The 27,834-nt window shown below is 42.7% G+C and overlaps 1 protein-coding gene across 2 annotated transcripts in view; it reads left to right on the top strand.

Moving 5' to 3' along the window:
• The window catches only part of SCUBE1 (signal peptide, CUB domain and EGF like domain containing 1), a 200,428-nt gene that overhangs the window by 22,202 nt on the left and 150,392 nt on the right, over window positions 1–27,834 (top strand). For both annotated transcript variants that reach the window (XM_074901185.1, XM_074901184.1), the window contains exon 3: window positions 9,831–9,959. In XM_074901185.1, coding sequence (XP_074757286.1) covers window positions 9,831–9,959 — 129 coding nt within the window. The remainder of the gene's footprint in view (window positions 1–9,830; window positions 9,960–27,834) is intronic.

Raw genomic sequence — 27,834 nt, 5'->3', positions numbered from 1 at the left:
ATTTCAATTTAAAGATCTAGGAATAACCTCCTGCCATGACCGGCTGAAACAATAATCATTAGGACACAGGCACACCGGTAAGGCGCACAAAAATATTCTCCCTTTAGATCTCCAAGAACTTTCAAGGTTAGATGGGGAATCAAACATTTCTCATTATATTAAAAGAGGGAATGGTGGTGAAAATGGCTGTGACTTAGAAGCGGTGGGGAAAATGCCGTCAAATGTCATGTTTCACATTCATAACAACTTGTGAACAGGAAATCTCTCTGCTTGAGCTTGTCGGGCATGGCAGCTACTAAATAAAGACAGACTCTAAAACTGTGCTGTGCTCTGCAGGTATCCATCTTTATGTGGGTATCTCACTTGCAGTTCAAAGAACTTGCAGCCAGTCTGTTTAAATATCAATTAAGAAAAATGTCAAACCACAACAACCTCTAATCAAGGGTTCAAGATGTGTAATGCAGGATAACAATAATTTTGGGTTTATCTAGAAAACTGTGTTAACCAGGAATGGAGCTGGAAGGGTCCCCGATAGGTTTCCATTGTGCTGGCTGAGGTGGCAAATGTCACGGAAGGATAATACTCTGGTATACAAATAGAAAATACATTGTTCCCCAGGGAAAGAAGTCTGCTTAATTTATTTTTTCCTTTAAATGACTGTAGCTGTCCAAAGGTTTTAGACCCCCAAAAAGTACTCTAGGTAAAAAAACCTGTCTAAACCTAATCTTAATGCAGTAGCAAGACTTGTCAGTTAAGCTGTCAAAAACTGTCAGGTTCTAAATGAAGGGTGTTCCGCATCATTTATTTGATCTCCTCTCTGTTCCTGCTACCATAAAGAGTATTTAAGTGGCTGGCAAATTGCACCAAGTGCACATGGAATCTCAGCTTTCAGCTTCTGTGTTCTTTTTTTATATTTTTAAATATTTTTTATTCCCCTGTACTTCAGTGATAACCTTCCCTTGACAAAGTACCTGTACACTGAAGCAGTAATACCTGCCTTGAACTGCAGGTGTCCTGAGAGTGAATCACAGGGGCAGAGTCTTTGGTCTGTTGTCAGCTTGATTGGCATATCAACGTCCAGCCATTAAAAATGTTCTTAGAACTCTTTGTACCGCAAGTTTAGGCAAGGAGGGAAATGAGCAGGAAGGAGAACAGAGGCAGGAAACTGAGGAAGGGAAGGTGAATTTAAGAAAAATGTAAGGAAGGGAGTCTCCAGAGACCACGTTTCTTATCAGTGAATGAAGAATGTGACGGTCATTCACCAAAAATGTAAAATATAATCATTCAGCTGCTGCAGAAAGTTTGGATTTTCACAATCTTGCCTTGTTTCATTTAACAATATGTGAGCTGGATCAGCTGAATTCTGCTTACCTCCCTGGGCGCTTGACACTGTCCAGCCACTAGAGCCTTTAAATGTGATTTTTTTGTATGACGTGATAAACAGTATTTGAAGATCATGAACCACAACTTGCAGAATGACAAGTGTTAAGCACGCCAATGTTTTCTACAGCCGATGAACTCCAAAGCTGATGCATGCAGTTGCCCCTTAGAGCAGTACTTGTGTGTCTGAAGGCTTGTCTGGTGTTCCCCGGCAGCGAAGGCCACTCTGACAAGGCCATCCCTACTCTGTGAAATCGGACAATTTGATCCACACTTGCTGTGATCAGTGTCGTAATAGGAAACAATTTCAGACACAGGACAAAATAAAGATCTACAATAGGTGTCTCTGCTTTCTCTAAAATTAGGAGATAATAAATGTGGTCAGAGAAAAAAACAAACAGAAAGTAAAAAAGTCCCATCCTACAGCTGGTGATAAATTGGGTGAGGTCTCATCTGGCCTTGCAAATATATCCGAGATGTTTTCAGGCGGGATAGTTCTAAATATGATGTTGTTCACACTTCAAAAATGTATGTGCTGTTCAACCAGCTGGACATACCTCTACATAGTTTGGTTGGTATTCCATTCCCCCCCCACTTCTTTCAGACCAGTACTTCAACAAGAAATAAAGCATGATGAACTTTATGCTCAGTCATCATGGCAGAAAAGGAAACAAAACTCTTACAGAGTACTTGGTGTTTTCTGGAAACTGTATGAAATGGCTTCCAGAAAAACACCCCAACAATACCACAGATTGCATCCAAATCATCTCCAATAAGTTGGCATGGCATTTTCATTTTATTGCTGGTTTAGTACTGGAAAATAGGGGTATGTCACATTTTTGAGGGAAGTTGTAAAATTAATTTTTTTCTTTGTGTATGCACTAATGGGAAAAACATTGAAGGGGCAGTACCCATAGTGGAAAGGCTCTTGAGGGATTACACTGAAAAAACCCTCATGCTAGACAACCCCTTGTACGTGTTCTTTCTCCTTTCTCCACTGAAAAACATCAGGCTGCTTTTTCTGATTTTACCTTATTCCCAGCCTACTCACCCTTGACCTTGGCTCTCAGAGTAGCCCTAATGGCTATCAAATTTTACAGTTTTCTTGGGCGCAAGCATCTTGAAAATATCATGACAACTTGAAAGCTGTAAAAACTGCACTGTGTGTTCCTCTGATTCATTAGATCGTAACATTCCCAAAGTCACAGCATCTAAAAAATAAAGACGTTGACGTTTACGAGTCAAAAAATAAAGTATCTCAGGAAGAACCAGATGTAGCAAATGATAGATTAGAATTTGTTTTCTGTTATAGAAAAAGTGACTTACAAAGCTTTTAATGGGAAGGGATTTTCAGAAGCAGACTTCACTCTGAGATGAATGCCAAGGTGTTGTTTGGAGTAGAAAAAAAATGGAATGAATCTTGATATGTCAGTATTTTCTACATCAGACTGAGACTTGGAGTAGGCGTGGAGTTCCGCTATCACAAAACTCGGAGGGAAGCAGTATTTCAGCAGGTCAGGTTGAGTGGAATTGATAACATTTTCCCAGCTGATCCGTCATAACATCTAGCTGGGTCAGCTCTTGCAAATTTGAAGAGCAGAGCTGAGCGGACTTTACAAATAATTTTGAACATGTGGAAATGTGCTGATGCTAAACTCCTCTTGAGAACATAACCATTTCAGTATTCTTGCTCAGGTTGAATGCTTTCCAGAGAGCTGAACTTTTGGCAAATTTGGCCCTGCACTTGACCAAAATGGTCTCTAACCTATGTGTGAGCTTTTCTCCTGATCTTTGAGGCTGGAGCTGGTTCCTTTCTTAGGGAAGGTGCAACTTGATATTAGAAATGCAGATGTTGTAGGTTCAGGTTATCCCGTGTGCGTGTGTAGCTGCGGGAAGTATATTAAATGTAGAATCTGCCAAAGCAGCAGAGTATGTAGAAATATTCCCATGTTGGTTTTATTTATTTTAATGGCTTTTACAGTCCCCAAATCCAGTCATTAAAGAGAGTAAGATGCTGATCTGATTATGATCCAGGGCTTGAACTTGTTTGTGGTGTTGTCAGTGTGCACATCGCCTCGCCGCCGCCCGCTTCCCGAGTACAGTCCCGGTGTCGGTGCTGCTGCCGCTTCTGAACAGAAGCGGGAATAACAGATTGAAGTGCTGATCCTGTCTGGCATATCTCTTTACTGTGAGTCCCAGGAAATGTATCTTCCTGGCTCCATGAGGCCAGTGGCAAAAACCCCTCTTGACTTTTGTGGGATTGGGATTTCACTGAGGGCGTTTCACCTTTGGATATTACAAGGTCACTTCTTTCCCCAGCATCCGAGATCAAGGTTGCATAAAACTATGCAGTGGTGAAGACAGCTCTGTTCATGCTGCGGCTCTATTCTTAACGGGGTAGGATTTGGAACCCAGGGAGGGGCGTTTCTCCTGTATTTGTCTGTGGAAATGAGGATAATGCCTTGTGATCAAAACCCACTGAAGAATCAGTAAAAATTTTTTGAAAGCCTTTGAGAGAAGCCATAAAAGTGCAAAATATTACCACATGGAAATACGCGTTCCAGCATTTTGCAATGTCCTTTGCTGCATACCAGTTCTGGGTAAGCAGGCAACATGCTGCAGTTGCAGAACTGTAGTATGACTTTTTTTGGCAGAAGACAACTGATAATAGAGAATTCTGCAAGTGGCATGCTTTGTCCTCCATAGGGGGCTAGCAGGAACTTCTCATGGTGCAGGAAGGTAAAAACAGTTTCTTTGTTGGCGAGTTTGTAAGGAAAATGTTATTTACTGTCTCCGTAACACCTCTTTGGCAGTATTTTGTTTAAAGCAGCTAGATAAATAGATAAAAATATACACCAAAATACTTTTCAGATACTGAATGAGTATGTGGATTTATCCATCAATATACACTTACAAAGACTTTATTATTTGTTTTTCTAGCTATTTTATGGATCCAGTTCCTTTAGGAAATATTCCACATCTGCATAATATACCTGTGTGCTAAGTTGTGTTTGTGGTTCTCTAAATTGATGTGGGCAGACAGCTTCCTTTGGCTATGTATTTTAAAATGTCCAAGCACATAAATTACTCCTTTCAAAGTCAATTGAAATTTGTGTTTACTAAATTAACTCCAGATCTTCCCCTTACATTAGTAGTCAAGAAATACTTTAAAGTGAACGCAGATTTTACCCAATCCTACTCCTGTTTTGAACGTCTTCTGTTGCATTGTGAGTGTTGGGATCTGTGGCCTTGACAGACGCCAAGACAAAGGTTGTGCCAATGCACTTTCCCATTTTCTATAGAATCTGTGGAGTTGAAGACTAAAAGCTGGGTTTGGCTCGTTGACTTTCAGGCCTCAGCCATTCTTCCTTTTGCATGTTAATAGCCATAAGGCTTCTGTGACAGTTTAGCTGTGACACTCATCCAAAATTCATCAATTCCATGCAGACATTTGCCTTGATTTCAGTAGCTTTGCTCCTAATGATCTGTAGCTGTGCTGACAAATTTTGTTACATGTGTTGTAATGATTCTTGGACATTCGGGAGCTTAATGAATGGCAACTGGTATAATGAGGAGTGGGAATGGATGTTGCTGGAGGTAGATGTGCTTTCCTGGCTTAAGTCTGTGGCACTTTCTAGCGAAGGTCATTAGTGCTTGGAAAAGATGGTTAGCACACTGAAAAAGCTTAGGCAGGAGGGGAACTAGTGTTTTCCTCACTCTGTGCTACATTTGGTTTGTCTTCTGGACATTAGTTATTGCGTGCTGATGTGTCTTTGTTCTCTGCTGAAACAGAAGGCTGAAATATTGTGATACTGGAAGCAGAAGAGATCAGTTCTTGTTTTATTTTCAACATTCCTTAGTCACGTTGTATGTGCTCCTGGAAGAGCTGCTTCTCCGCAAGGGTGGGTGGCCCTGTGAGACTGCCGAGAGTGCCGTCCCTTTGTTGCAGAGCACACAGATGAAATCAGTTTCTAGGATGGCGTTGGTTGCACCCCTAATAATGCAAGAAGCTTTAACCCCAGGGTGTATAAGGTACATACGGGTCCCCTCAGATTAAAAAGAATTAGGTCACTTCAAGAAGGCAACTTCTAATTCTTTTCCTGTAATTGCAGTATACTGATTATAAATTACAGCACTGCCTCATGGTAACAAATGCTCAGGTTGTCTCAGATACTTGTCTATGTTTTTAGAAAAAGTTCTTGGATGCTTACGTAATAGTTGCAGTCCTGTACAGTACGTCCTCTTTAAGTCCCACCACCGAGGAGGACAGCAGCAGAGCATGGCAGTGCTGTGCTCCCTAGGGCTGCTGATCAGGTATTTCCAGGCTGGAACAAAAAGATTCACCTGTGCTTTCCAGAAGGAATCACGATGTCGTTCCCAAGCTTCTTTCACCTTGGCAAATAGCTGAACCAGTAGAGTTACTAGCACACCCAAGTAAGCAAGGTTCTTTTTATCTCTTTTCTCCTGATAATATTTTCCCATAGAAAGCTTGAAACAAAGAGTGGATTTTGGACATTTCCCAAACCAGTTCCAGAAAGAGAATGGTCAGAATTATCCCACCGACAGCTGAGGATGTGGTTGCCTACATCCAGCCCTGGCACTGGGAGCTGCTGGCTCATTTGAACACAGGAAGCCCAAATAGATTCTTGGCAGACAATACAATTATTATAAGTGGCCCTACGCCTTCTCTAATCATTCTGGTGCGTTTAATTTTGTTTTTTTTTTTCCCAGGGCTTCTGTAATTGGTGGTATTGTAATACTATATAAAATGAATTCCTCTTAGAGAGGAAACTGCAATACTTTAAGGTGTTTTCTGCACTAAACACCCCGGGAGTTGTATGTCTGCACAGCCAGAATTTACTGCAGTGAAAACTTTGTCGGTATTTTGCCAATGTTTCCCATTCAGGTTTCCCACTGAGAGCTAGACTCAGTAAACCTTGCTAATTCAATAGTGTGTGCACCTGCATCCAGCCCAGCAATTTTGTGGTCGGGTGGCAACATTTCTCTGTTTGTCTTGTTTCATTTTTGTGTTACGGTAATTTCTTCGTGGTGAAAGACAATATTAAGTGATCAAATGCTGAAAATGTTAAGGGTAGTTGAAGCTACAAAATTAGTGGGAAGAGTTAACTTTCTGAGTTAGAGTGTTTGGAGCCAAGAGTTTGATTAACACCCGATTCTATCAATTACAGGAAAAAAAGAATAATGGGATATGACCTAACGAAAAGGAAGAGAACAGCACTGGCTCCTGCAAATTTTGAGTTTTACAGTAGATAAAATTAAGAGCAAACCTTCAGGTTTTCCGTGTTTGAATGTACTCCTGTTGCTTTTATCTCTACATTAAGCTTACTAAGGAAGCCATATCCTGCCATGTCAGATGTAATATTGTGCCCATACATTACAGTTGTTCAGCACTTTCACTGAGGCATTCTTTAAAGACTGTCCTCCTCCAGGTATCGGAGGAGAGAACATGGGGTGGTGGTCACACTGTTGGCAGGCACCTCTGCTTTTCCTTTTCTTTGGATGCAGCTGCAGCTTCAAAGAAGTTCAACACTGGGACTTTGCAGGCTCTGTGCATGCTTTTGATGGAGTTTTTTGTTTGGTTGGTTTTGTTTTAAAAAACGAAGTGTTAAATTCACCAGTCTTTATCCCCTTGGTGTTTTACTAGCAATACTGGAGATAGAAATTCCAGTCAGCCTGCCAGGTAAAGTCTCTTAAATAGCAATGTGGTTTTGGAGGGGAAAGAAACACCAAAAAACCCACAACATGGCTCTTAAAAATAGGTAGAATGTTTGGCTCCACTCCTAGTTTTGTACAGCTCTCAGGGTACAAAAGGGTGAAGTAATCTTCCAGTCTTTTTTCAAAATTTAATGTATCTGGAACTCCTTGAGAGAGAGATACAAAAAGAATCTGTTCCTTTTGTTATTTTTCTGGTTTATGTATCTATTAGATTACCCCTTCTGGAATTTAAGTATTTGTCTTACATCAGCACCTTGTGTTGCTAATCACGGTACAGCTTGTTAGAAATAAGTATTATATAAGGGGTAGACATTCCAAAGGCTCTGCGTTTCTTTGATTTTTGTCCCTTTTGAAGGCTCTCCCATCACTTATTTAAACAAATAGTCCTATTTATTCCTTGTTTGAAAAAAGGGCATGAATTGATCAGCCCTGGGTAGTCTGATGCTGAGTAACAGAACAACTGATAACACTTTCTTCTGAAGAAACTCGGTGCTGGAAAGAAGAACAAATCTTGGCAATAAGTTACCACTTTTCCTGAGCATCCTGAAGGAATGCCCGACACGCCTGACATCAAAATCATGTTACGTGCTTTTTGATTATTGACTTGGCCTGTTAAAACATGGCCTTACTGTAGAGCTCTATTTTCATCGCTGTAGCCTGAGAATGAGAGGAAGTTTCTGGAAACATTCATGGTTATGGAAGCTGCAGATACCTGCTAAGTGGAAACCTCCCTGGAACGCTTCGGCTGCGTGCGCGCAGGCGCTGCGGGCTGTGGCTGAAGGAGGGTGGGTGGCTTCTCGGGGACTTCCCCCTGCCAGGCTGCGGCTGTGTTCAGAATGAGCCCAGCGTGCAGTAGGCATCGTTCTGGTTATTGTTTTCAGGAAGAATCAGAGATGGATCTTTTTCTTGCTATACCTGGCTCTGGAAGGGAGAGCACATCCACAAGCTGTGCTGACTCAGCACTTGTCTAACTGGCCGTCGTTAGCAGAGGCTGGGAATTTTCTGAAAGAGAGCAGTGGTTGAAGTTTAAGCAGCAGGTCGTATTTTGTGAGGAAGATCCCTTCTCCAGCTTCTCATTTCCAGCATTGTTGTGGTGCTGAATGCTGAGTTACAGAAAAGCTGACCAGCTTTGCAGTACAGCCCAGTCTGTCGTTCTGGTTTCCAGCTGCTGAGGGGATTGTAGAAGGGGGCATCACAGCTGTTGGAGGGAAGGGGATGGAGACCTGGGCTATTCTCTGTGTAAAGTACATTTCTGAGGGGGAAGGCTTGCAAAAACACTGGGGAGAAGTCTGTCCCTACTCTGACAGATCAAACCTCTCAGGGGATTGTGCAAGGAGGGACAAACCGAGCCCGGCTCGGTCCAAGGGCAGAAATGCCGCCAGTGTCGAGCAGCTGAGTCTCAGCTGGCTCGTCAGAAGAATCTGGTTTTACCAAACTACCTTGCTGCCTTGGATTGCAGCTGGGTATGATACCAGGCAGCAAAGCTTTTCCTGCAGGACTTCTAAAAGTAAAAAAAAAAAAAAAAAAAAAAAAAAGGTTGTGTGAATGTGAACCTAATTCAGAAATAGTCCAGCCACCTTGGCAACGGAAGGCAGGTTTGCAGTGTAGAGCCAGGACAGCCCTGATGTAATAACAGGTGATTTTCTAACAAGATGGCTTGACGCGTTTATCATGCACTGTGTAACTTAGGGCCAGCAGCTGGGGTTGTTGGTCTCGTGCACCAGCAGGTTTAGAGCTGACTGTGATGGTTTGTGGGTTTTCAGTTGGTTGATGGGCACCACTGAATGATTCACGGCAGTGACTGTGCTGCTGACGTTCCATGCATGAGCCAAGATACAATCTGTAAAAAGAAGAAAGTTTTCACTTTCTAAAATGAGTGAAGAAGTGATTTTTTTGTGTGAGGGAGTGACAATCATAACAGGATTGTTTGTAGTTGAAGCAGAATGCATCTCTTACCATTCATGGTACTCTTTCAGACACTGGCCAGTGTAAAAAAAAAAAAATATTCTAGAGTACCTTCTAAGAAAAAAACGTTGGACTTTTTGTTGTGGTTGTTGCTGTACATGAATTAATACAGAAAATTGTAATTCTGTTGTGGGGGAGGTGGAAGAGGCAGACAAAACCGTTCCAAGTTATCAGTAGTAACTTCGTAACGCTCAGGGCACTGTGACAGCTGTTTCAGCAATGGTGTTTTTCAAGGTTTATTGTACAGCACTACAGTACAGCTTTATGTATTGTCAGGAACATACCAGGTCTTCCTTGTTCTAAGACAATTTTTTGTGAAACAAGGCATACTTTTGTCTTATGCCATATTAATAGCATGTTTCAGATAGTTGTTCGTTATAACAAAGTCAAGGGTCTAACTCATTGCTTGATTATTTTAAAGAAAACAAAAACTACATTTTAAATATAAAAAATGTAGTGAAATCAGGTGTTTAATTTTTGACAACATATCATTGTTTACTGTGATGATACTACACTTATTTTGGGAAGGAATTTTCTATCCATTGGCTTGCTGCTTTTCAGTCCTGCACGACCCCGATACATTGAGTCAGTATTTCCCTGAGCAGCTGTTGGATGAAATCCACAGTACGAGTATACAGGAAGATCTGAACATCCCTAGATTCAGAGACCATGCCTGGTTGGAGAAGTTGTTCTGTGTGCTTAGTATTCTCTTTTTACAAAAGTTTCTTCTTCCTCCCCTTGTGTTTTAGATATCGACGAGTGTGAAAATGACTTCTACAACGGGGGTTGTGTCCATGAGTGTATCAACATTCCAGGCAACTACCGGTGTACGTGCTACGATGGGTTCATGTTAGCACACGATGGCCACAACTGTCTTGGTGAGTAGGACATGCTGGCTGGGGTAAGAAGGCCTGACCTGCTGGCTGCGTTTTGTCATCTGGTGTATTGTCAGTGGAGACTCCATCCAGATCACACTGAATAGATTCCAACCTGTCTGTTGACTCCACTGGGGTTTAGACCACACCCTTAAAGTTGGTAGTTGGCACTCATAATCCTAACACACTCAAATCAGTTTGCCCATGTTTAACATTGCTAAAAAACCCCTGACCTCCAAAGCCTGTGCTGGATGTTTGGGCTTCTTTTTCAAGAACAATAACCTGTCCTATCCCCTTAAATATATTTTGCCTGTTTCTTCCAGCTTTTGTCATTCCAGTCATATCTTTAGAGCTCCCCCTCCCCTTTTATCCCTTGTAGGGTAACATAGTTCTGGGATTTGCTGTACAAACATAAATTTCAGAATGTTAAAAGTGCAAGTGTGGTGAGGGAATACTTGGGCAATAAAACAGTTATCAGTAATAGCTGTTTACGAAGGGGAGGGACACCGTCCACAAAGTGTACAAGCCATGTTCAGAGCAGGATCTTAATTGCTTCAGCAGTCTGAGAATTTGGGAATCTGTTGTTTTGATTCATGTCCGTTGTTCTGGTTTAAATAGGTTGGGTTTATGCTATAAGCTAAAATATGTTTTGGTTTGAAATTTCTTCACACCAGTTACCTGGAAATGAACTTTGACTGCTATGTCCAGGTTCCCATACTTGCTTACTTGGCAGTCATTGTAGGCAAATCCTAGTGCCTAGGGACTACCTTTCTCAGTATTCCTAATATAAATGCAATGAGCAGTGTTTTTCACAGTCACAAATTCATTTAAAGGTGATGTTTATAAACAGTGTGGAAAAGGGGTAATTTTTTTGTGTCATGCAGCATCTTTACTTTGGTAAAAACTGAGATTCTTTGCAATAAAAGTCAAGAAATCAGGTAGTGAACCAGAAATAAAGTCCAGTAACACGAGTCTGCACACGCTGAAGCTATGAAACAACTAGAATTTCTGAGCAAGGATTTGGTTAGCCTTCCAGCAGATGTATTTCCTACTGCGTTGATTTTCAAATGGACTAATATTTATTCAGATGGACTATATATCCTGACCACTGACAGGCTTTGGACTCAATCTTCCAAATTTCATTTGTTCTAGAACAGACTGGATAGACTTATTCACCTCAACCTGAGGCGGTCAAATGATTAATTATGCAAGAGGTATTTCTTATACAAAGAGCAGCCAGCCATTCATTTAAAAAAGAAAGGAAAACTCTGTGTATACTAATGTTCATAAATATCTCTTAATAAAACAGGGCACAAACATAATCAAATAGTTCAGCTATTTGGAATTCAAATAACCGTGTACGTCCGTTGTTGCAATCAGCTTGCTATTTTCGATTTGTTTTCAAATGGTTCCCACAGTAGTGGGGAAAGCAGGTTAGCGAGTTTGAACAGCTAAAGGAGTGGCCTGACGAAGGCTGAGCCGCTCAGGAGATCTGTGGGATTTGTTTTGACCCTGCTGTCTGTGGTGTTGCTCTCTGGTCAGGGAACATACAGGTGGGATCTACAGAGATAGCCGAGTTACTCATTTTCTTTTCATTAATTTCTATTCAGTCACTTGGGGTTTTTTTTTTGGGGGGGAAAAAAAAAAAAAAAAAGGCCTACAGTAATAGAAACAGGTGGCTGAGGCTGAGTATGTTGATCCGAAGCTTGCCAAGAGGTCTTTCAAGGTTTTTAGCATCGGTGTCTGTCCATATTCACGGTCTACTCTGAGCTGACGCTTTGTGTTACCCCAAAACTGTTAGGAGCCATGTTGCTTCTAGAAGAGGTTTGGTGAACAGATGAGTGGGAATACTAGCAAAGGGCTCCCTTTCTGCTGCTGTGGAACTTGAGGACACTGGCAAAGGTCACAGTGGCCTTTCTAATGTGAGATCACGGACTGGGGAGGTTTCTCTTCCTCCACCGTAGGTTGAGTATTTGCAACTTGTGACTGGCCTTTGATATGTCTCAGTAAAACAGCTGCTTTTACTTAGAGGCACTGAAAAAGGAACCAAGGCACACTCCTCTTTCACCCTTCTTTAAAATTTGAGTGAGTTTACCAAAGACAAAAGTGTCTGGTTGAGAGGTCTCGGACTGCAGTTTGCAGTCCTGGCAGTGCCTGTGCAGATCCTGCTGTGGCTGCCTGTTGTGTGCAAACCCAGTTTGGGGCACCATTGCTGGGAGAGAAAAAACTTCATTTTCCTGTCACATTTGGTCCCTAGCTGGTGCTGCTGTTCTCAGCTGTCCTGGCTGCTGGGGTGGCCTCTCTGTGCCCGTTAGCACAGGATCAGTTCTGGAGAGGGAGACAGTCCCCAGTCTCTTCCGTTCTGACTAGTTGTGTTTGCCTTCACTTACCTACCAGAATTGGTAAATGCAGTTGGCTGTTTTTAAGAGGATGCAGTGAGGTCTCAAATCAAACCCAAACCTTGTATTTGCACTTAGTTAAATTAGGATTTCTGTAACCTTGTGGGAAATTTTCCCAGCATGTAAAACTTGATTAATTTCTTCCAAAGAATTTTTTTTTTCCCCATGAGAAAATTAGGCACTGAAAGTTTTGATGAGTCCACTGGTTTCCACCTGTTCTTGCCTTTTTTTTTCCCCCCTGCCCTCTACTCTCCTCACCCTCCCTCCCCAACCTCTGTAGGACTTTCAGAACTGCCAAAATGAAGATCGCTAGTTAGGCAGCATATCTTACATTCTATATATCAAGTTCATGTTCCCATTAGAAGAGGCATGTCATGTTTGATCAGCATACTGAAATTAACTGTTTTCACATCAAGTAAGGCTGGTTTGGATCTTGTATAGAATTATGTCATTTCCATGGAATTTGTAGACAAGCCTATGGAAGTCATGGTAGGTTGGTTTTTGAAAACCCCGCCTGAGCCATCTTCTCGTACAGCACCATGGATGCAGATATGCTTGGACAGAAGATTTACTTGGAGTGACCCAACATCAGACTACACTGTTCCTACTCCTGCCTCCTCCTTTGGCCTTCCGGGCATTATTGTTGGGGTCTGTTTTGTCAGCACACAGGGAGCCAGCAGCAAGAGACCTTGGGGGCCAGTATGACTGCCTGAATACAGGAGCCTCGTGGCAGTGAGAACACCCTGGAGCTGGGAGATGTAACGTCAGATCATGGAATCATCCAGTAGCTCAAGCTGGAAGGGACCCGTAAGGATCAGCGAGTCTAGAGGCCTACAGGGGTAGATGTGGAGTGTGAGTCGGCGGGTAGATGGAATGACATTAGGAATCTAAACTGGCACCTGACTCCGATGTTTAGAGAGCTGAATTGCACTCTCGATGACTCGAGCTGCATTTTATCACACACACCCCCCCCCCCCACCTGAGGGTGTTGGCTGGTGATTTCGGATAGAAGGCCCAGGGATGGGACCCCGTGGTGGGGCACGGAGAGTCCTGTAGGCCATCTAGGAAGCAGGTTGTAGCGGATGAGACTGTTGTATCAGGGTTTCTGCAGCTCTTGCTCGACTGAAGCCTATGCAAAATCTTAAGCCATCTCTTCTTGTCAGGGTTTGCATTCCTTTTTAAATCTTCACTGGATGTCTTTCTAGTAACGTCAGTGAGGCATGATTAAAATCTTCTTTATAAATAGCAAACTTGGAGTATTCACAACTAATTAGATCAGATGCAGTTGACAGGTTAAGTGTTTTTTCCTGAATTCTTGTTTTGACATTCTTTCTTTTTAATCAAGTGAAATTTCTTATTTATTTATTTGTTGGGAGGAGGTGTTTGGTTAAGAATTCGTGGTTAAAATTTGTACTGGAAAATGTCCAAAATTGTCCCCAGGGGAACTCAACTTGCTCTCTATTTGACATTTTTATTGAGGAATTTCTTAAATATAACATGAAATGACGCCACTGGGAATTCAAACTATGATGAGATCCTTGTCTGGCTAAAAATAATTTATTTTAGCACTGTAATCACTTGAAATAGCAGTTCTTTCTCAGAATGGCTCTAAATTCTGCTCAGTGCATGCAAGACTAATATTTGGTATCACGCAATAGGTTTTTCTTTATCCTTCATTTGAAACCAGTCATGAAATATGTTCTCCCCTTTCATATATGAAATACCAATCTGGGGTTTTTTTATTAGCAATTAGCTCGCAGGTCCACATGTTCTTTTCTGTTTGATCATGTTTTTCTCCATGATCTTACTGATAAATTGATTTTTTTCCCTTTTTGTGTCTTTCACAAGTTGAGGCACACTATCAATTTTCATTGTCTCTTGCCTTTAGGAGAGATGATGGCATAACTGATCGTCCTGTTAGTGCCAAACACTTTACCCATCTCATTTGCACTAAATCAGAGTCTGCTGGCAGATATCTGGTAAAATCTGTGCATCTGTACTACAGAGTATCAACGGTAAGACTTAGGCCTTTAAAACTGGTTATTCAAAATGTCCTTCCTCCCTGCTCTGCTTCAGCATGACACTTAGAGGTGTTCCTAGTCTGCTTGGTTTTTTTCACTTTCTTGGTTGAATACTAAGAAGACCGGCACTGGGCACTCATATGTGTGAGTGCGTTATTGATTTGAGGCCTCTTTGGCAGTCGACTATACTTGTGCTGTGGGAGGCTTTCAGCAGGTAGCCGAGGAGGTGGGTCGAGCCTGGTGGTGTAAGCCTGGGTGCTGCACAAAGTGAGGTACGTGATGGATGGGGCTGCCGTGGAGGAGGCTTGAGAGTTTGTCTTCCTTTCTGGTGAGAATTTCAGGGGAGCTTGGGATAGCTGCCAATATGGTGACTCTGGAACGTACCCTGGAGGGTAAAAGAGAATCTCCTGGGTTTTTTAGTTGACTTTCAAGCTATTGGAATAGACATTGTCATATGGAAAGAAACCCTGTACTCCCCCTTCAGCGGTAAGGCTTCAGCTGGTGGAGGACGCTGCACTTGGATGGGGCCAAAAGAGAGCACTGAGAATAACGAGTAATCTAGAAAACAGAATCATAGAATGCCTTGAGTTGGAAGGGACCCATAAGGATCATGAAGTCTAACATGGCTAATACCAGAAGAATGAAAGAAAATGTCTAGTTTTCTTCTAGGGAAGAGAAGACAAAAAAGAAGACACAATAGCCATCAAATCCCAAAAAGGCTATGTTTGTATCCCTGTGCAGAAGTGAATGAGGTAGTGCAGTAGTATTTGGTTGCCCCACTTGGGAAATTCCAAAGAAGTGTTGAATTATTTTTCCTTTCTCCTGAAGGACTCTCCTGTGGAGCACCATGACCTTACATTAATCTCTCTCCTGCTGTATAAAGACGTGGCTTCCTGGGAGGGTATTATGTGCTGTGTCAGTCTGAAGCATCACCAGAGTTCTGAAGCTTATCATGGATTACTAAACCTGGGGATTTATCCAGGAAAAGCTTGCTTGGAGCCGTGCTGAAAGCAATTCTTGCTGGTGTTCCTGACTAAGTCTTACAAATTTATTCAGCATCTGGAAATAGGAAGTGGAAGAGAGTGCCATGACTATTTGAATCAGAAAGCAGAGAGCCTTGCTTCACAAAATTTCCTTGCCAAAGGGCTGGTGTATCAGCTGATACCCCAGCTGTTCCAACCCTTCGGGACTCACCTGCCTCTGACCAGAATGTGAAAAAATGGGGCATGAAGAGTGTGCAAGAAAAATACGTGGCAGCAGAAGCTGACTGTCATTGGCTCTTGAGAAAATGATGTAATACCTCCTCCGCATTCTGCTCTTCTATCCTTCTTTCCTGGAGGCAGACTTTTGTACATACAGTTAGGGAATTCTTCCAATAAACCCGACACAAATCTTTGTTTTCTGTTTGTCAAACCAAATCTGGGTGTGACAAATACTTCAGGTTAAAGAATGGAATTGCATGGAGTGATGATTTTCTTTTGCTTATCTATTCAGATATATATGAATAGCTATGAAGTGCTACTCATCTCTGTTTTGTGTGGGGTTTTAATTTAATTTTCTTTCCAGCTTTGATTTGTGATAGTTCCTTTTTAATAGGAAGGAAGCATGGCTTTTTTGCAAAAACACTTCTTGCTTCTAGGTTACACTCAACTCTTCTTTCTTCTAAAGAGTAGCACAGGTTTCATGAAGTCCTCTGCTCTTTATAATTTCTATAATTGCAAGTGTGCTCAAGAAGGTTATAAATTCTTCTTATAAACCATCAAAAAAGATACAAGAAGCATGAACAGAAAGTTTATTATAATGTATTCAGAGACATGTTTATTTTATTCATAGGTTTTTCTGTGGTATTAATTGCTGTAATATAGGAACATGCGTGAACACCTTGTAAATACTGGTAGATTTGTCCTCAGAAAATCCTGTTAGGAAAAGAATTATAATTTTCATTGTTTTATAGATGAGGAACTAGGGCAAACAGATTAAGTTACTTCTCAGTCTTCTCACAGGATGTCGGGATGTCTGCAGCATAGCCAAGAATAGAATCCTTACCCTTCTGAATCCCTGCTTACATTCTCTTATTTCAAATATTCTGTGTAACTTTGGTTGCTCTTACAGAAAAACAACAATTAGTAAATTTGGACGTTATAATATGATATCTTGATTAAATATCTTGTATGTCAGACCTCCTGAAAATAACTACAGAAGAAGGTTTTGATGATGCAGTATAGTTTATGTTTCTTCTCAGTCAGACACAGAATTAACTGCTGAAGAGTCATGGGAAGCCGAGTGAACCTCTGATTATAAATTAAGCCAGAAATGCAATTACTAGTGTGCGTTATGGATTCCATGGAGCCCTCCGCAAGAGCGGGATGTTCAGTGCCGCAGGCAAAAGCACAAGCACGGTGTCAGCTGTGATTCAGCAGCAGAGAACTGAGCAGCAAAGCCTTGGCTATGCCCACAACCTTCCTGGTATCCTCTGGGTAGCAGGCCCGCTTTCCCAGCCTGGGAACGGACACAACCGCTGTATTTGTCTGTTCTCAGATGCTCTTTTCCATTTCTTGACCAAGTGGCTAAGTCACATGGCAGCCCCTGTGGGAGGGAGAGGTGGCACCTGCCCCAGAGCAGCTGAACCTGCCCCAGAGCAGCTGAACCTGCCCCAGGAGCGGTAGGAGTCTGGAGCTCTGGTGGGCAACGGCCAGAGCAAGAGCTGCAGCCAGAGGAGAACTGGGACCAACCCAGAGCAGGCGGTCACAGGCCTCGAAGCACCATCTGACTGTTAGGAAATGGCCTTGGGATCCCAAATCAGCCTAAAAACTAGATTCGTGCTTGAAATCACACAGTTTCATTTCTTCTAAGGTCTGAGGTTAGGATTTAAACCCAAGTTCCCCTTTTGCAGTGCTCCTTTAAAATCTGTTGGTTTATTTTAAGAGGGGAGAGGTTTTAATCCTGACATGTAGGCTGGACTCCTCACTGGGCTGTAGCGATTCCCAGTCCAACTCGGATGGCAAAAAGAACATTAGGATGTACACCCTGTATGTACATCACATTGTATTATTCATCCTCTTTCAGGGAATGTTCCAGTGCTCTATGTTTTTCTTTCAAAACATTCCCAAACCAGCTAGAACCAAAATCTACCTATTCTGCTCTTCTGTTTGAACACCCCCCTCGATGTGGGGGATTATGGCCTAATCTGTTTGTCAACATGAAGGGGGAGGAGAGTTGCAAGTGTATGAGAAATAATTTCTAAAGCTCCCAGATGTAAAATGTCAAGAAGTGGTACATAACTCATTTAGGATTCCATAATCACTGGTATGATTAAAGAGATCAATGACTTCCTTTTAATTTTTCTTCCTCTCCAGACAGCTGTGCACAATGTGTTGCTTGCTTGAACTCCAGACGAATGCATCTATTGCTGATGTTTATTTTTCTGTTTCCCAACAGTTCAAATAGGTTTTATTTTCTTTTAATGTGAACATTTTTAAAATAAAACTAAACTGCTTTTGAAAAGTTGGTTTTAGTTTCATAAAAACAAATATTTTAGAGAAGCTGGAAAATGATCCATTTTCTTGGTCTTCTTTGTCCTTCTTTCTATCTGCCGGTTTTCCTTGTCCTTCTCTCCTAATTCCAGGAGAGCATTAGGTGAGCCAGCAGGTAAGTATTGTCCTCCTCTAGCATGTCAGCAGGGCCTCTAATATTATCATCAGGCATAAACTGTCTTCCTGATTTTCATGGTTGCTAATCTTAAGCTCCCTGGCAGACAGAGGAGGGTGGAATACACCCAATAGCCTTCTTTTCATAACTCTTCGTTTTTATTAAACACATGTAAAATTATGGTATTTTTGTAGGGAAAGTTATTAATCTAAACCTTGAAGCTCTTGCTCATTTCCAGTGAGAGCTTTGCTTGAGTAGAACTTCAGGGCTTGGCTCTGATTTCATGTCTTAAGAGGAGGAGGCCACACTCCCAAATGGGGGCTCTGTGCTTGAGCAGCAGGGATCTGCTCTAAATATGAGGGGCCCAGGCCCAAGATGGGAATGGGGCCCTATATATTACATATTTACAGGCAGGAGGAGAAGTGTTGAAATGCAGGGTTTAACAATAGGTGTACCTCTGTGTTTTAAACCTTTATGCGTTCTGTATTTCTGCAAACGACGCCTGGCAGTGGTTGGGTCCTCGGAGCGCAGTAAGGACCTTGGGATTAGAGGACCCCTGCAAGTGGAGGCCCTGAGGTATGAAGCTACTGAACCTCTGCCAGACAAGCTGCAGTGGGTGCATGCACAAAAATCCACACTGCAAATTGCACAACTAACTGAATTTTAGCGACGCATGCTTCTTCCAGGATGAAAAACTTTAAGTACATTTTTTTTAAAGACCTTTGTTTGTCAGATGCAAGCCTAAATGACAAAGAAAGTTACTTTCTGGTATGTGTCTTCAGCGAACTAGTTTTTACTGTCTTACTGTTTTCAGATCTTTTATCTGTCTTGCTTGCTCTATGTTTTAGATTAATGATAACAGCTGTGATTGATCACAGCAATTTGAAGTATCCAGGTACAGTGGCGTGCACCAGGCTCTGTAACATGGACTACTGCTCTGCAATGCCTTCTGCTAGCTGATGAGCAGGTGCTGAGCGAGTAGGAATAGCTGGGATGATAACCGAGTGTTGTAGAGACAGTTCTGTGTTAGATGTTGACATACAACTTCTGGGTATGTGTGTTTACTTTTGTTACTTGGTTGCCCACAGCATGTGAGAGTCTTCATGGTGCAAGTAGTAGCAGACAGTCACAGAAATAAGTTAAATCTCTCTTTTGAGAGGGGATTATAATATGCTAGTTCGGATGATCTTCCTCTCCTAAACCTCAGATTTAGTTTTATGGCGTCTGGTACGTGTAGGAATTTCCAGACTCTGAGCCGTTTGCAGCCTCCTCTCTTCATGACAGGTTCCATGATGGAGGGATGAGAATGTTATCATGGTGTTTGCATACAAATTTGAAAAACATTTGACAACCAAGAAGTTAAGCCCTACGTTTCTGTAAAGCTTATGAAGCCCTCAAATTAAGAATCACTTCCTTTAAATGTCATAGCCAGCACTTCAGCTGATGGAGTGTAAATGTCTGCGTGGAAGCCATCTATCTGCTCACCTTGGGTCACTGGAGCAGTAGGTGTTTGGTGTGCGTGCCTGCACGCCTCCTGGAGTACCTGCTTACTGTGCTCCAACGAACTGCTACCTGTTTGCTCACAGATGTAGTCCCATGGGCTCCAGTTAACGTACACCTTTGAGAATGGGATTGTTGCTGTTAGACCTTTGGAGCCCCAGATTGGAGACTGATTTTGAAAATGCTTCCACATTCACTCTGCAAATCTAATAAAAATATGGAATTTTCACTGTGGCTGATGAAAGGCCTCTGATACCCAGCCCTCTCTGAAGCTAGGAGCTTTTCTTATCCTGCTTTTTTAATTTCTGTATCTGAAAGTTTACCCCTTCTGAGTTCAAATGAGATACAACTTTCTTTACGTGTTAATTTGCCATGTTTGCTTTCTTAAGCCAGTGTGATCTGAGAAGTACCAAAACCAATACAAATATAAATCAACATAGGCCCAAAGTTTTTTGTGAAGTAATCAAAAGTGTAGGGTAAATCTTGATCGCTGTCAACTATGAAGTTAGATTCTCAGACTGTCATAATAAATTAAGAAAATGGGAGCTATGTGACAGCAGCATCAATCTCAGTCTCTTGTTCCTGCAAGTCTTCTTGTTGTCTGAGTTGTTTTTTTTTTTAAATACTTACTCCCTGAAGGAGGTAATCAATCATAGTAAAGGTTTCTCTGCATGGAACGCTCAGAAAAGTAAAGAATAATCAGCTTAGAGTGTGAAGTTAATATGTATAAGTTAAATCAGTTAAATCCCATAGGGATGCTCTTATTTTGTCTGATGTGGCTGTGTCTTACAAGGTTCAGCAAAGTCAGAGTTTTATTCTGCATTATTTATTCTGCATCCTTACCGCATTCGTGTTTGTATTAGTTTCGTGTACTTTCTCATAATAGCATATTTCAAAGCCAGTGTGGCCTGTATTGATGTATACCTTAAGAGAAAAGCTATAGAATATATTAAAATTAACCAAAGCTATGGGAGCCACATTGTGTTTAGCACCTAAAGCGAGGGAGCGGGTGTTCTCACCTGAGGGTGCAGGATTTCAGCCCATAATGGGTGTGTTTGCCAGTCAGATGTACAGGCTGACCTTCATGGAGCGGTGGCGTTGTCAGCCCCAGCAGCTGCACAGATCCAGTTAAAGCACTGGATGCAGACGGGTTACAAGGAGCCACCAGAGAAGGTGGAGAGCAGTCTGGGCTCTGATTCCAGGTATAGTCACTGTCATTGTGCTCTGCTCAGAATGCAGTCAGTCCTTGGCAGGGTTGATTTATGATAAACAGCGTGACTTAGAGAGTCAAGAAACAGCCATCAGAAAGAATGGCTGCTGTGTAGTTGCTTGCGTTATTAGAAAACGAAACAAACCTCTCTGCCAGCATGGATGAGTACCCGAGAAGAGGCTGGCAGGGAGTTCCCTTGTTCAGTAGATTCCAGGGTCTCAGCTCTCTGTAGTGCCCTGCTCTTGCTGTCTAATACTTCCCATTAATTTCTGCATCTTGTCATTATCCTTTTGACTTCCGTGTACAGGGCGTAAACTTGAAAGTTTGAATCAAACGACAAGACCAAGATAGAGGATTACTTTTACTGCTTCCGTTACCTTCTGCAAACTTCAATCCAGATCATTCTCACGTATCTCAAAATATTGCCTGTGTACACAGTCCTTACCAGAATTGTATCAGAGCACAAGATGTAGTTGTGCGTAAGAGGGGCAGGAAGGAACATGGACTAGTTGATGGCAGCATATTTCAATATGAGTTTGTGATGACTGTAGCCAACATCTAAATAATAATAATTACTCATTAATTAAAATGTTAATTGAAAAGTCACTGGACATGCTTGACAAGAATGAGTGTTTAGAGAATAGGGAAGGTTTAGGATTAAAGCAAAACTTATGATTATCAGGCCTTATGGGGAGAAATGTTTGGAAACAATTGTAATATATCCTTTGTTAAATAAATAGGTCTGGAGTGGACATCGGGTGTTGTGCTGTAGGACAGGAGCAGAAATGAGAGTCAAGGCAAAGCTTTTCCACTCCATCTCACATTATACAGTGAGTATAAGGTATAAGCATTAGTTATCCAGAAAGAAAGTTGGAGAATACTGCTTCAGTTGAGTCTGCAGCAGTGAATGATGCTGCAGAGGATGCCTGGGGGCAAGACAAAGAGAGGGACATTGTGGTAATAGACTGGATAATTTACTCAACTTGTCCCAGGTTCTTCCTTCAGCCGATCAGGACTGCTGCTTGTTTGCATCTGTAATTAGCTTCGCCCCTAGTTTATGGAGGAGTGTGAATCCAGCCCTGCAGTGTGGAATGCCCTCCGTGCGGCTTAGATGTCAGTGGGAGCTGCACGCTTATGGCTGCCGGAGCTGGGGCTGTCCGAGCCACACAGCAAGGGCTTCGTGCCGGCAGAGCAGTACCGTAGGTGAAAAGTAGCTGGTTCAGATTCATCCGAAATTGGTTTAGAGCCCGTATCAGAAGAATGGATAGCTTCCCTCAAAAACAATTGATTTGGAACTCTGTTGTGTTCAGGCACTGTTGTCAGGAGGCCACCATGTGTATGTCTCTAAAACAGGCGTGGCTACCAAGTGAGGGGATAGCAGCTACAGCGAAGATGGCACATTAAGGAGCCTGGATGTTTATTTTGGAAATGCTAAAAGCCGCAGAAAGGCTTTTGGTGTCTTAAAAGGACAGACAGTGGTGCCCAGTTGTTTGAGAAAGGAATCAACAAGTGACGTCCAGAGACTCGACCTTGACGCGGGATTCCCGCAGCGTGGGTGGGGCGGTGCCTGCAGCTCGGGGGGCAGGGCCCGCGCAGGGACCCCCTGCGGGACGACCCCTCCCCACGCTGCCCCCTCTGTGTCGGGGAGGGCTCGGGGATTCCACTGTGTGTCAGAATAGCTACAGAAGAGAGATTTTGAGCGTTCCTTCCCAAGGTGCCCATGTCCGTGACCGTGCAGGCTGACCCGCGGCCTGGCCAGTGAGTGCCGAGGTGACGGCAGCCCCCTCAGGGGAGGGGTTCTCCGGGACGGGTCGCGGGCGTCGCTTCCTGGTACGAGGTTCTAGGGATCTGTTCAGTGGTTGGTTTAGAATGATGTTAATATTCATCACCCAAGAGCTACCTTGTGATTAGTACTTCATGTTTCTCTTCTGTAAAATGTGCTCTTTTTTTATTTTTAGGCGAAGGTAATTTTTCACACCTTTTTTTTTTTTTAATGTCTACTCCAGTAAACATTCACTGCCGTAGGAGCTGGGTTTTTTGCAAGTGGATCTCTTCTCAGCAAGAGCTCTAGTGAAGAATTCTTCAACTGTAGTAGTGTTTAAAGTTCCAGATACAAGGGTGGGATGGTTTTTTTTCCTTTTTTTCACCAGATTTTTCAGTTTCTGAAAGAAGAGGACAAAAAAGCAGTATTATCTCCTTATGTGCAAATAGCAGAAAATCTGGGCCCTGCTCTTCAATTCTTGGTGAGGTCCGATTTTAGAACTCCTGGAGATACAAATGCTGTAGATGTAGGTAGCAGTGTCTCTTTCTTCTGGTATTTCCCTTGGCATGCTCATGTAAGGTCGGTCTAAGCAAGCTGGTTTAGCAGTTATTTCAGTTAGTGACGGTTCCCGTGTCCGTGGCCCCCTCAGCTGATGATGCAGCGTGTCTTGGCTTGTAGGGCCATTCCAGCAGCAGCACCTGCCTGCAGCCTCTCATCTGACACCGCTTCCTTCACTCCCACCTGCCAGACTTACTCTCTGGGTTTCCACACCTATCTTGAAATCAGAGCTTCCCAGACGCCTACTCTGATAGAGCATCGTGGTACTTGGAGGGAATGGAATAGAGGAGTGAGAAGAATATGTGCCAGATGTGGTGTCATTAAGGTCAACTTCTAGAAATGAGCACTTTTTGCTTTAAACATGATAGACTGAAGTCATTTGAATTGTCTCTGTAATTATGATATTTGTGTATTGCTGTGCTCTACGGCTCAGAATAAACGATCATATGAGTCTGAGGGGGATTAGTAAGATCAAGAACGGTGCAGAAAAGGCAGGTAGGGAATGAATATTTACTATTTCTCGCAGTAAAGGGGTTAGGGGGCAGTCATTCAGGTTATAAAGCAGTGTGTTTGAAATAAAAGTATGTCTTTTTTTAATTAACTCACAGTTAAATTGCAGAAGCAATTGCCCCATTATATTGGGTTCAGAAGAGATTAAACAAAGCCGCGCAGGAAAGACCCAGCAGGACAGTGATCTAGCAGGTGCTTAGGAAGGTTAATAGGTACCTGATAGCTGAAAGCTGCTGGCAGCGGTGCTGTCCCACCTCTACAGTCTTCTCCCGAGTGTCAAATACGTGGCAGTGTCAAAGAGAGGATGCTGGGCTAGACATTCTTCTGGTATAAGAATAACTATGGCTACAGTTATTCCAGGAATGTGATTTTTTTTTTTTTTTTTAAATTAGATTTTCAGCCAGCTTTCTGACTAGAAACATTCAGAATATAATGATTTTAAAATTCCAGAACCAGGCACCTGTATTTTCTGAGTTTGCGGTTGCTAACTGTTTCTCTTACAAATACAAGCTGTCCTCAGGGGTGTTTTGTTGCTGACATTTGAGGAAGGTCTGCAGCATTGGGATCAGCAGTTCGTCTCTCGATCACCGTGTTCTGCACTGGTACAATAGGTATCTTTGACACTTTTGGAAGATAGTTCTCTAAGAGCATCTTAGAGAAAAACTAGCAGGATCAGCTCTCTGCATCACGAGTCAGAGTCCTGTTTTTAGAAGTCTCCAAAGAATCTCAATGCTATAGTAAGTGAATTGCACTGTGGCTCCCAAATGCTTTAGAGACTTTGAAGATGAGACTCAGATTTCTGAGAGGCTTAAGTGCTTGTGACGATGCCGGTGTGAAAGAAGAATGTCAGAAGGAAGGAAGAGCCGATCTCGGGAGGAAGTGGACAGCGGACATGCTGTTCTTGACACTGACTCTGTGGAGTGTTGCCACTCTCCTGTCTTCCTGCTTGTGGCTTTGGTTTCAGGTTCCCTTAGCAGACCTCTCCCTTGGGGGTGTCCAGAGAGGACACTCGATCAGAACAGCTTCTGTAGGCCAGATACTGCAGGAGGTTCTGAGCCAGATCAGGGTGAAATACCAGTGGAGCTAGTTTGAAAAGTTCATCAGATAAATTAAATGAGAAACTGAAAACATTTGTTTATTTAATAAATAAAACATCCATCTTTATCAGCTGTAAGGTCTCCTATGCTTTGATACTGTTCCACACTCCCGCTCGCTAGAGGAGCTGGTCTTACCCAGGTAGGGAACACAGGTTTGGTCATGTGATGGCGGTGGGCCAAAAAGCTAGAGGTCTTATGCAAATTCAGATATGCATTAATTTGCATCATGCTTCTGATATATAGATATATCTATCTATGTATGTATTTATGCATCCATTATCTCTCCTTCTCTTTTGAAAGATACTTCTCCTTTCCCAGCCTCTCCCTGAGCTGACTCTTCCCATATTCCTTCTTGTTCTTGGGGATGACTGGCCAGTTTGAAGTGGGGGCCCCTATTTCCCTGGAGACACGGGCTTGTCACCCAGGTCTAAACTCTGTAGAAGCAGTTCTAGCTCTGGTGCTGATTGTCATCTTAGCTATTTATTTCTGCTGGTAAGAATGGTTAAGGGCTGTGGAAACGGAGTTATTTTTAGAAATTTCCATCAGAGACTGTCTTTGGAAGACATAATCCCAGGACAGTACTTTGTGATGAGTGTTCCAGACATTTATTCACTTTCTCCTAGTTTGCCCTCCTCTTTCTGAGGATGGGGGCTGAAGCAGCCATGTGGGATAACCACCTGAGCTCAGCGAGGTGAGACCCTTTTTCCCCCCTTTAGTGAGTTTGGGTTGTTAGGCTTGCTGAAACCTTGCTCCAGCTTCCACCCTGGCATCATCAGTGGGATCATGAGGCTCAGGAGAAGCAGTGGATAATGTGCTCGTAGGAAATCAGCACACCGTCAGGTGGCGAGGCCGAAATGGATGAAAGAACATTTGCCAGATACAGAGCCTGGGAAATGGATTTGAGTTTCCGTGCACCAGCTTGGAGGAAAGGAGACCTGCTCCTGCTGCCTTGGGGCTGTTGTCCTCGGGGAGACAACCCTGGCTCTGGGTAACATGACCAGTGGTAGCTGATTTTGTGCAAAAGGTTGCTGAAGAAGACATGTCTCTTTGCTAAAAAAAAAAAAAATAAAAAAAATAATCTTTTTTATAAAGTGTAGAGTAATAAAGCAAGTGAGCCTTGTATTTGTGCTCAGTAAATTTTAAGGTTTTAAAAATGAGTTTGGCTGGGGCTTAGAGAAGATGTTTGAGTGAAGGGATTTTACCTCCTAAGTGACTTTTCCTGTATGTAGAGTCAGGCCCTGGGGTGTCGGTCTCCAGCAGGTGGAAACTGTCACGCAGGGTGGCCACAATTAAAGTTCCTTAGGATCCACCCTCAGGTTTTCAGACAGTCATCAGCCCAGTTTGACGTGTAGAGCCTCCAAAACTGGAGCCAGAAGATCTCTGTTGAAAACCTGGCTACTTACGTTGGTGTTTATGTGGAACTTAATCTCTAGAAAATCTGGCCCAAAATGTAATCTCACATATGCTGCATTACCGCTGTTTACACGTTCAGCTGTGTAACTTGAGCTGCATTGAACAAGAGTTGCACAAACAACGAAAGGAAGAAAAAGCCCCTTTGGCAGCTATTTCATTTTTGAGCTTTGAAAAAATTCAGATACGTGAAGGAATTATTCTGCCAGATCTGCCAAGGCTTGACCTCGTTGCAGTTGATGGAGTTCTCTCTCCTAAATTCAGAAAAGTTTTCTACCCCATTCTCTAAAATGGGTTAGTAATAGGCTGATCATAAAGTGATTTTATTGGAAAGAAATTTTACCAAGTAAATAATTGAGTAAATATTTTCCAGGCAGCCATGTCCAATAGATTGCATGGTATGGTGGATAATAAGCAATGCTGCCTTTTAAGAGTGCAGTAATACGAAGTGCTCCAAAGAGCCTGACCCTGGTGGGATTGAGGCCTGAGAAGAGAAAATGTTAATCCTCCAGTACCAGGCCAAGATTTACTGGAAGGCTATGGAAATAGAGATATAGTACTCCTAGATCCCAGCTGCTCCCTTTCTTCAACTCCTTCTCTTCATAAATGCATATTAAAATAATTTTGAGCCAAGTAATTGAAAACAATTGGAAGAAATTCCTCATAGTAAAAACTTTTAAAGAGTTTAAATGGTAATAACTTTTGTTCCAGCATATGGATTTGGGGCTTGGTGTTAAATTGAGCTGTCTCTTTATGGAAGCGGTAAATCACGAGAATTTGCTATCAAGAGCAGAAAAAAAATGTTTATAAATCATGGCATTTGTTTCAGATTATTCATCGGAGCTGGAAGGCAATTGTTCAAGTTGCTTTGTGATACTATAAACAGAGCTCTGGGAAGGCTGCGTACTTCATAGCAAAATTCTGGGGTTTGTACATATACCAACTGAGAATTTTCCTTCAGTAAGTGTTCAACTGATGTTCCAGAGAGGAGACTCTAGATTCCAGTGTGCTGTTTAGAAGGAACAGGTTCGAATTGGCGCTAACAGGGCAGCAAGGCCTGCTGACTCAGAGGAAGGGTCTCACCGAGTTGCCTTGTTTCTCATTCCTTCTTGTACTGCAGCAGACAAGGGAAGTCTTCTCTTCTCCTTTTCCCATGCGCTCCCAAACTGCCCTTATGGCCTTATGGAAAGGTTCAAATCTGGAAAGGAGTAAGAACTGAAGGCGCGGAGGATTTTGATACAGAAAATTGGAAGCAATAGTGCTTGACATTTCCTGGTAGTTAAAAAAAAAAAGAGAGAGACTGTCTCCACGCTCGCGCTGTAGTTCGAGACAGGAGGAGACTGCCTGGTTTCCCTGGGTGCTGCTGTAGTTCCTCTGGAGCTTTTTTTTCTCTGTGAGAAAGAGCTGCAGTGGCTGCCCCATGAAGTGCAGCAGCACACCAGCGCAGGCAGAGCTGCCGCAAGCAGCCCCGTTCCTGCGTTAGTTACTGGCTGAGTTTCTGCAGCATTTCAGAGCTTCCTGGCCTCGCCTGCAAGAGTACTGGCAAGAGCACCTTGGTTTTACGTTGGTGTATTGTGGCCAGTCCTGGAGGAATTAACTTCTGCAGGAGCTGTGCCAGGTCTTCTGAGGTTTTGAACGTTGTGGATCCTTTAGCTTCGTTGTGTTTCCCCCTGCCTCCAAAAATAAAATGAAAGCAAAACACCCCAACTCAGCTGCTGACATGTTGGCACATACTGTGAAATAGCTAACTAGTTGCAGAGTCT

The sequence above is a fragment of the Athene noctua genome, chromosome 3 (assembly GCF_965140245.1).
Source record: "Athene noctua chromosome 3, bAthNoc1.hap1.1, whole genome shotgun sequence".
NCBI lineage: Eukaryota > Metazoa > Chordata > Aves > Strigiformes > Strigidae > Athene > Athene noctua.
Note: the sequence above shows the minus strand (reverse complement) of the source record. Positions and strands in the feature narration are given on the sequence as shown.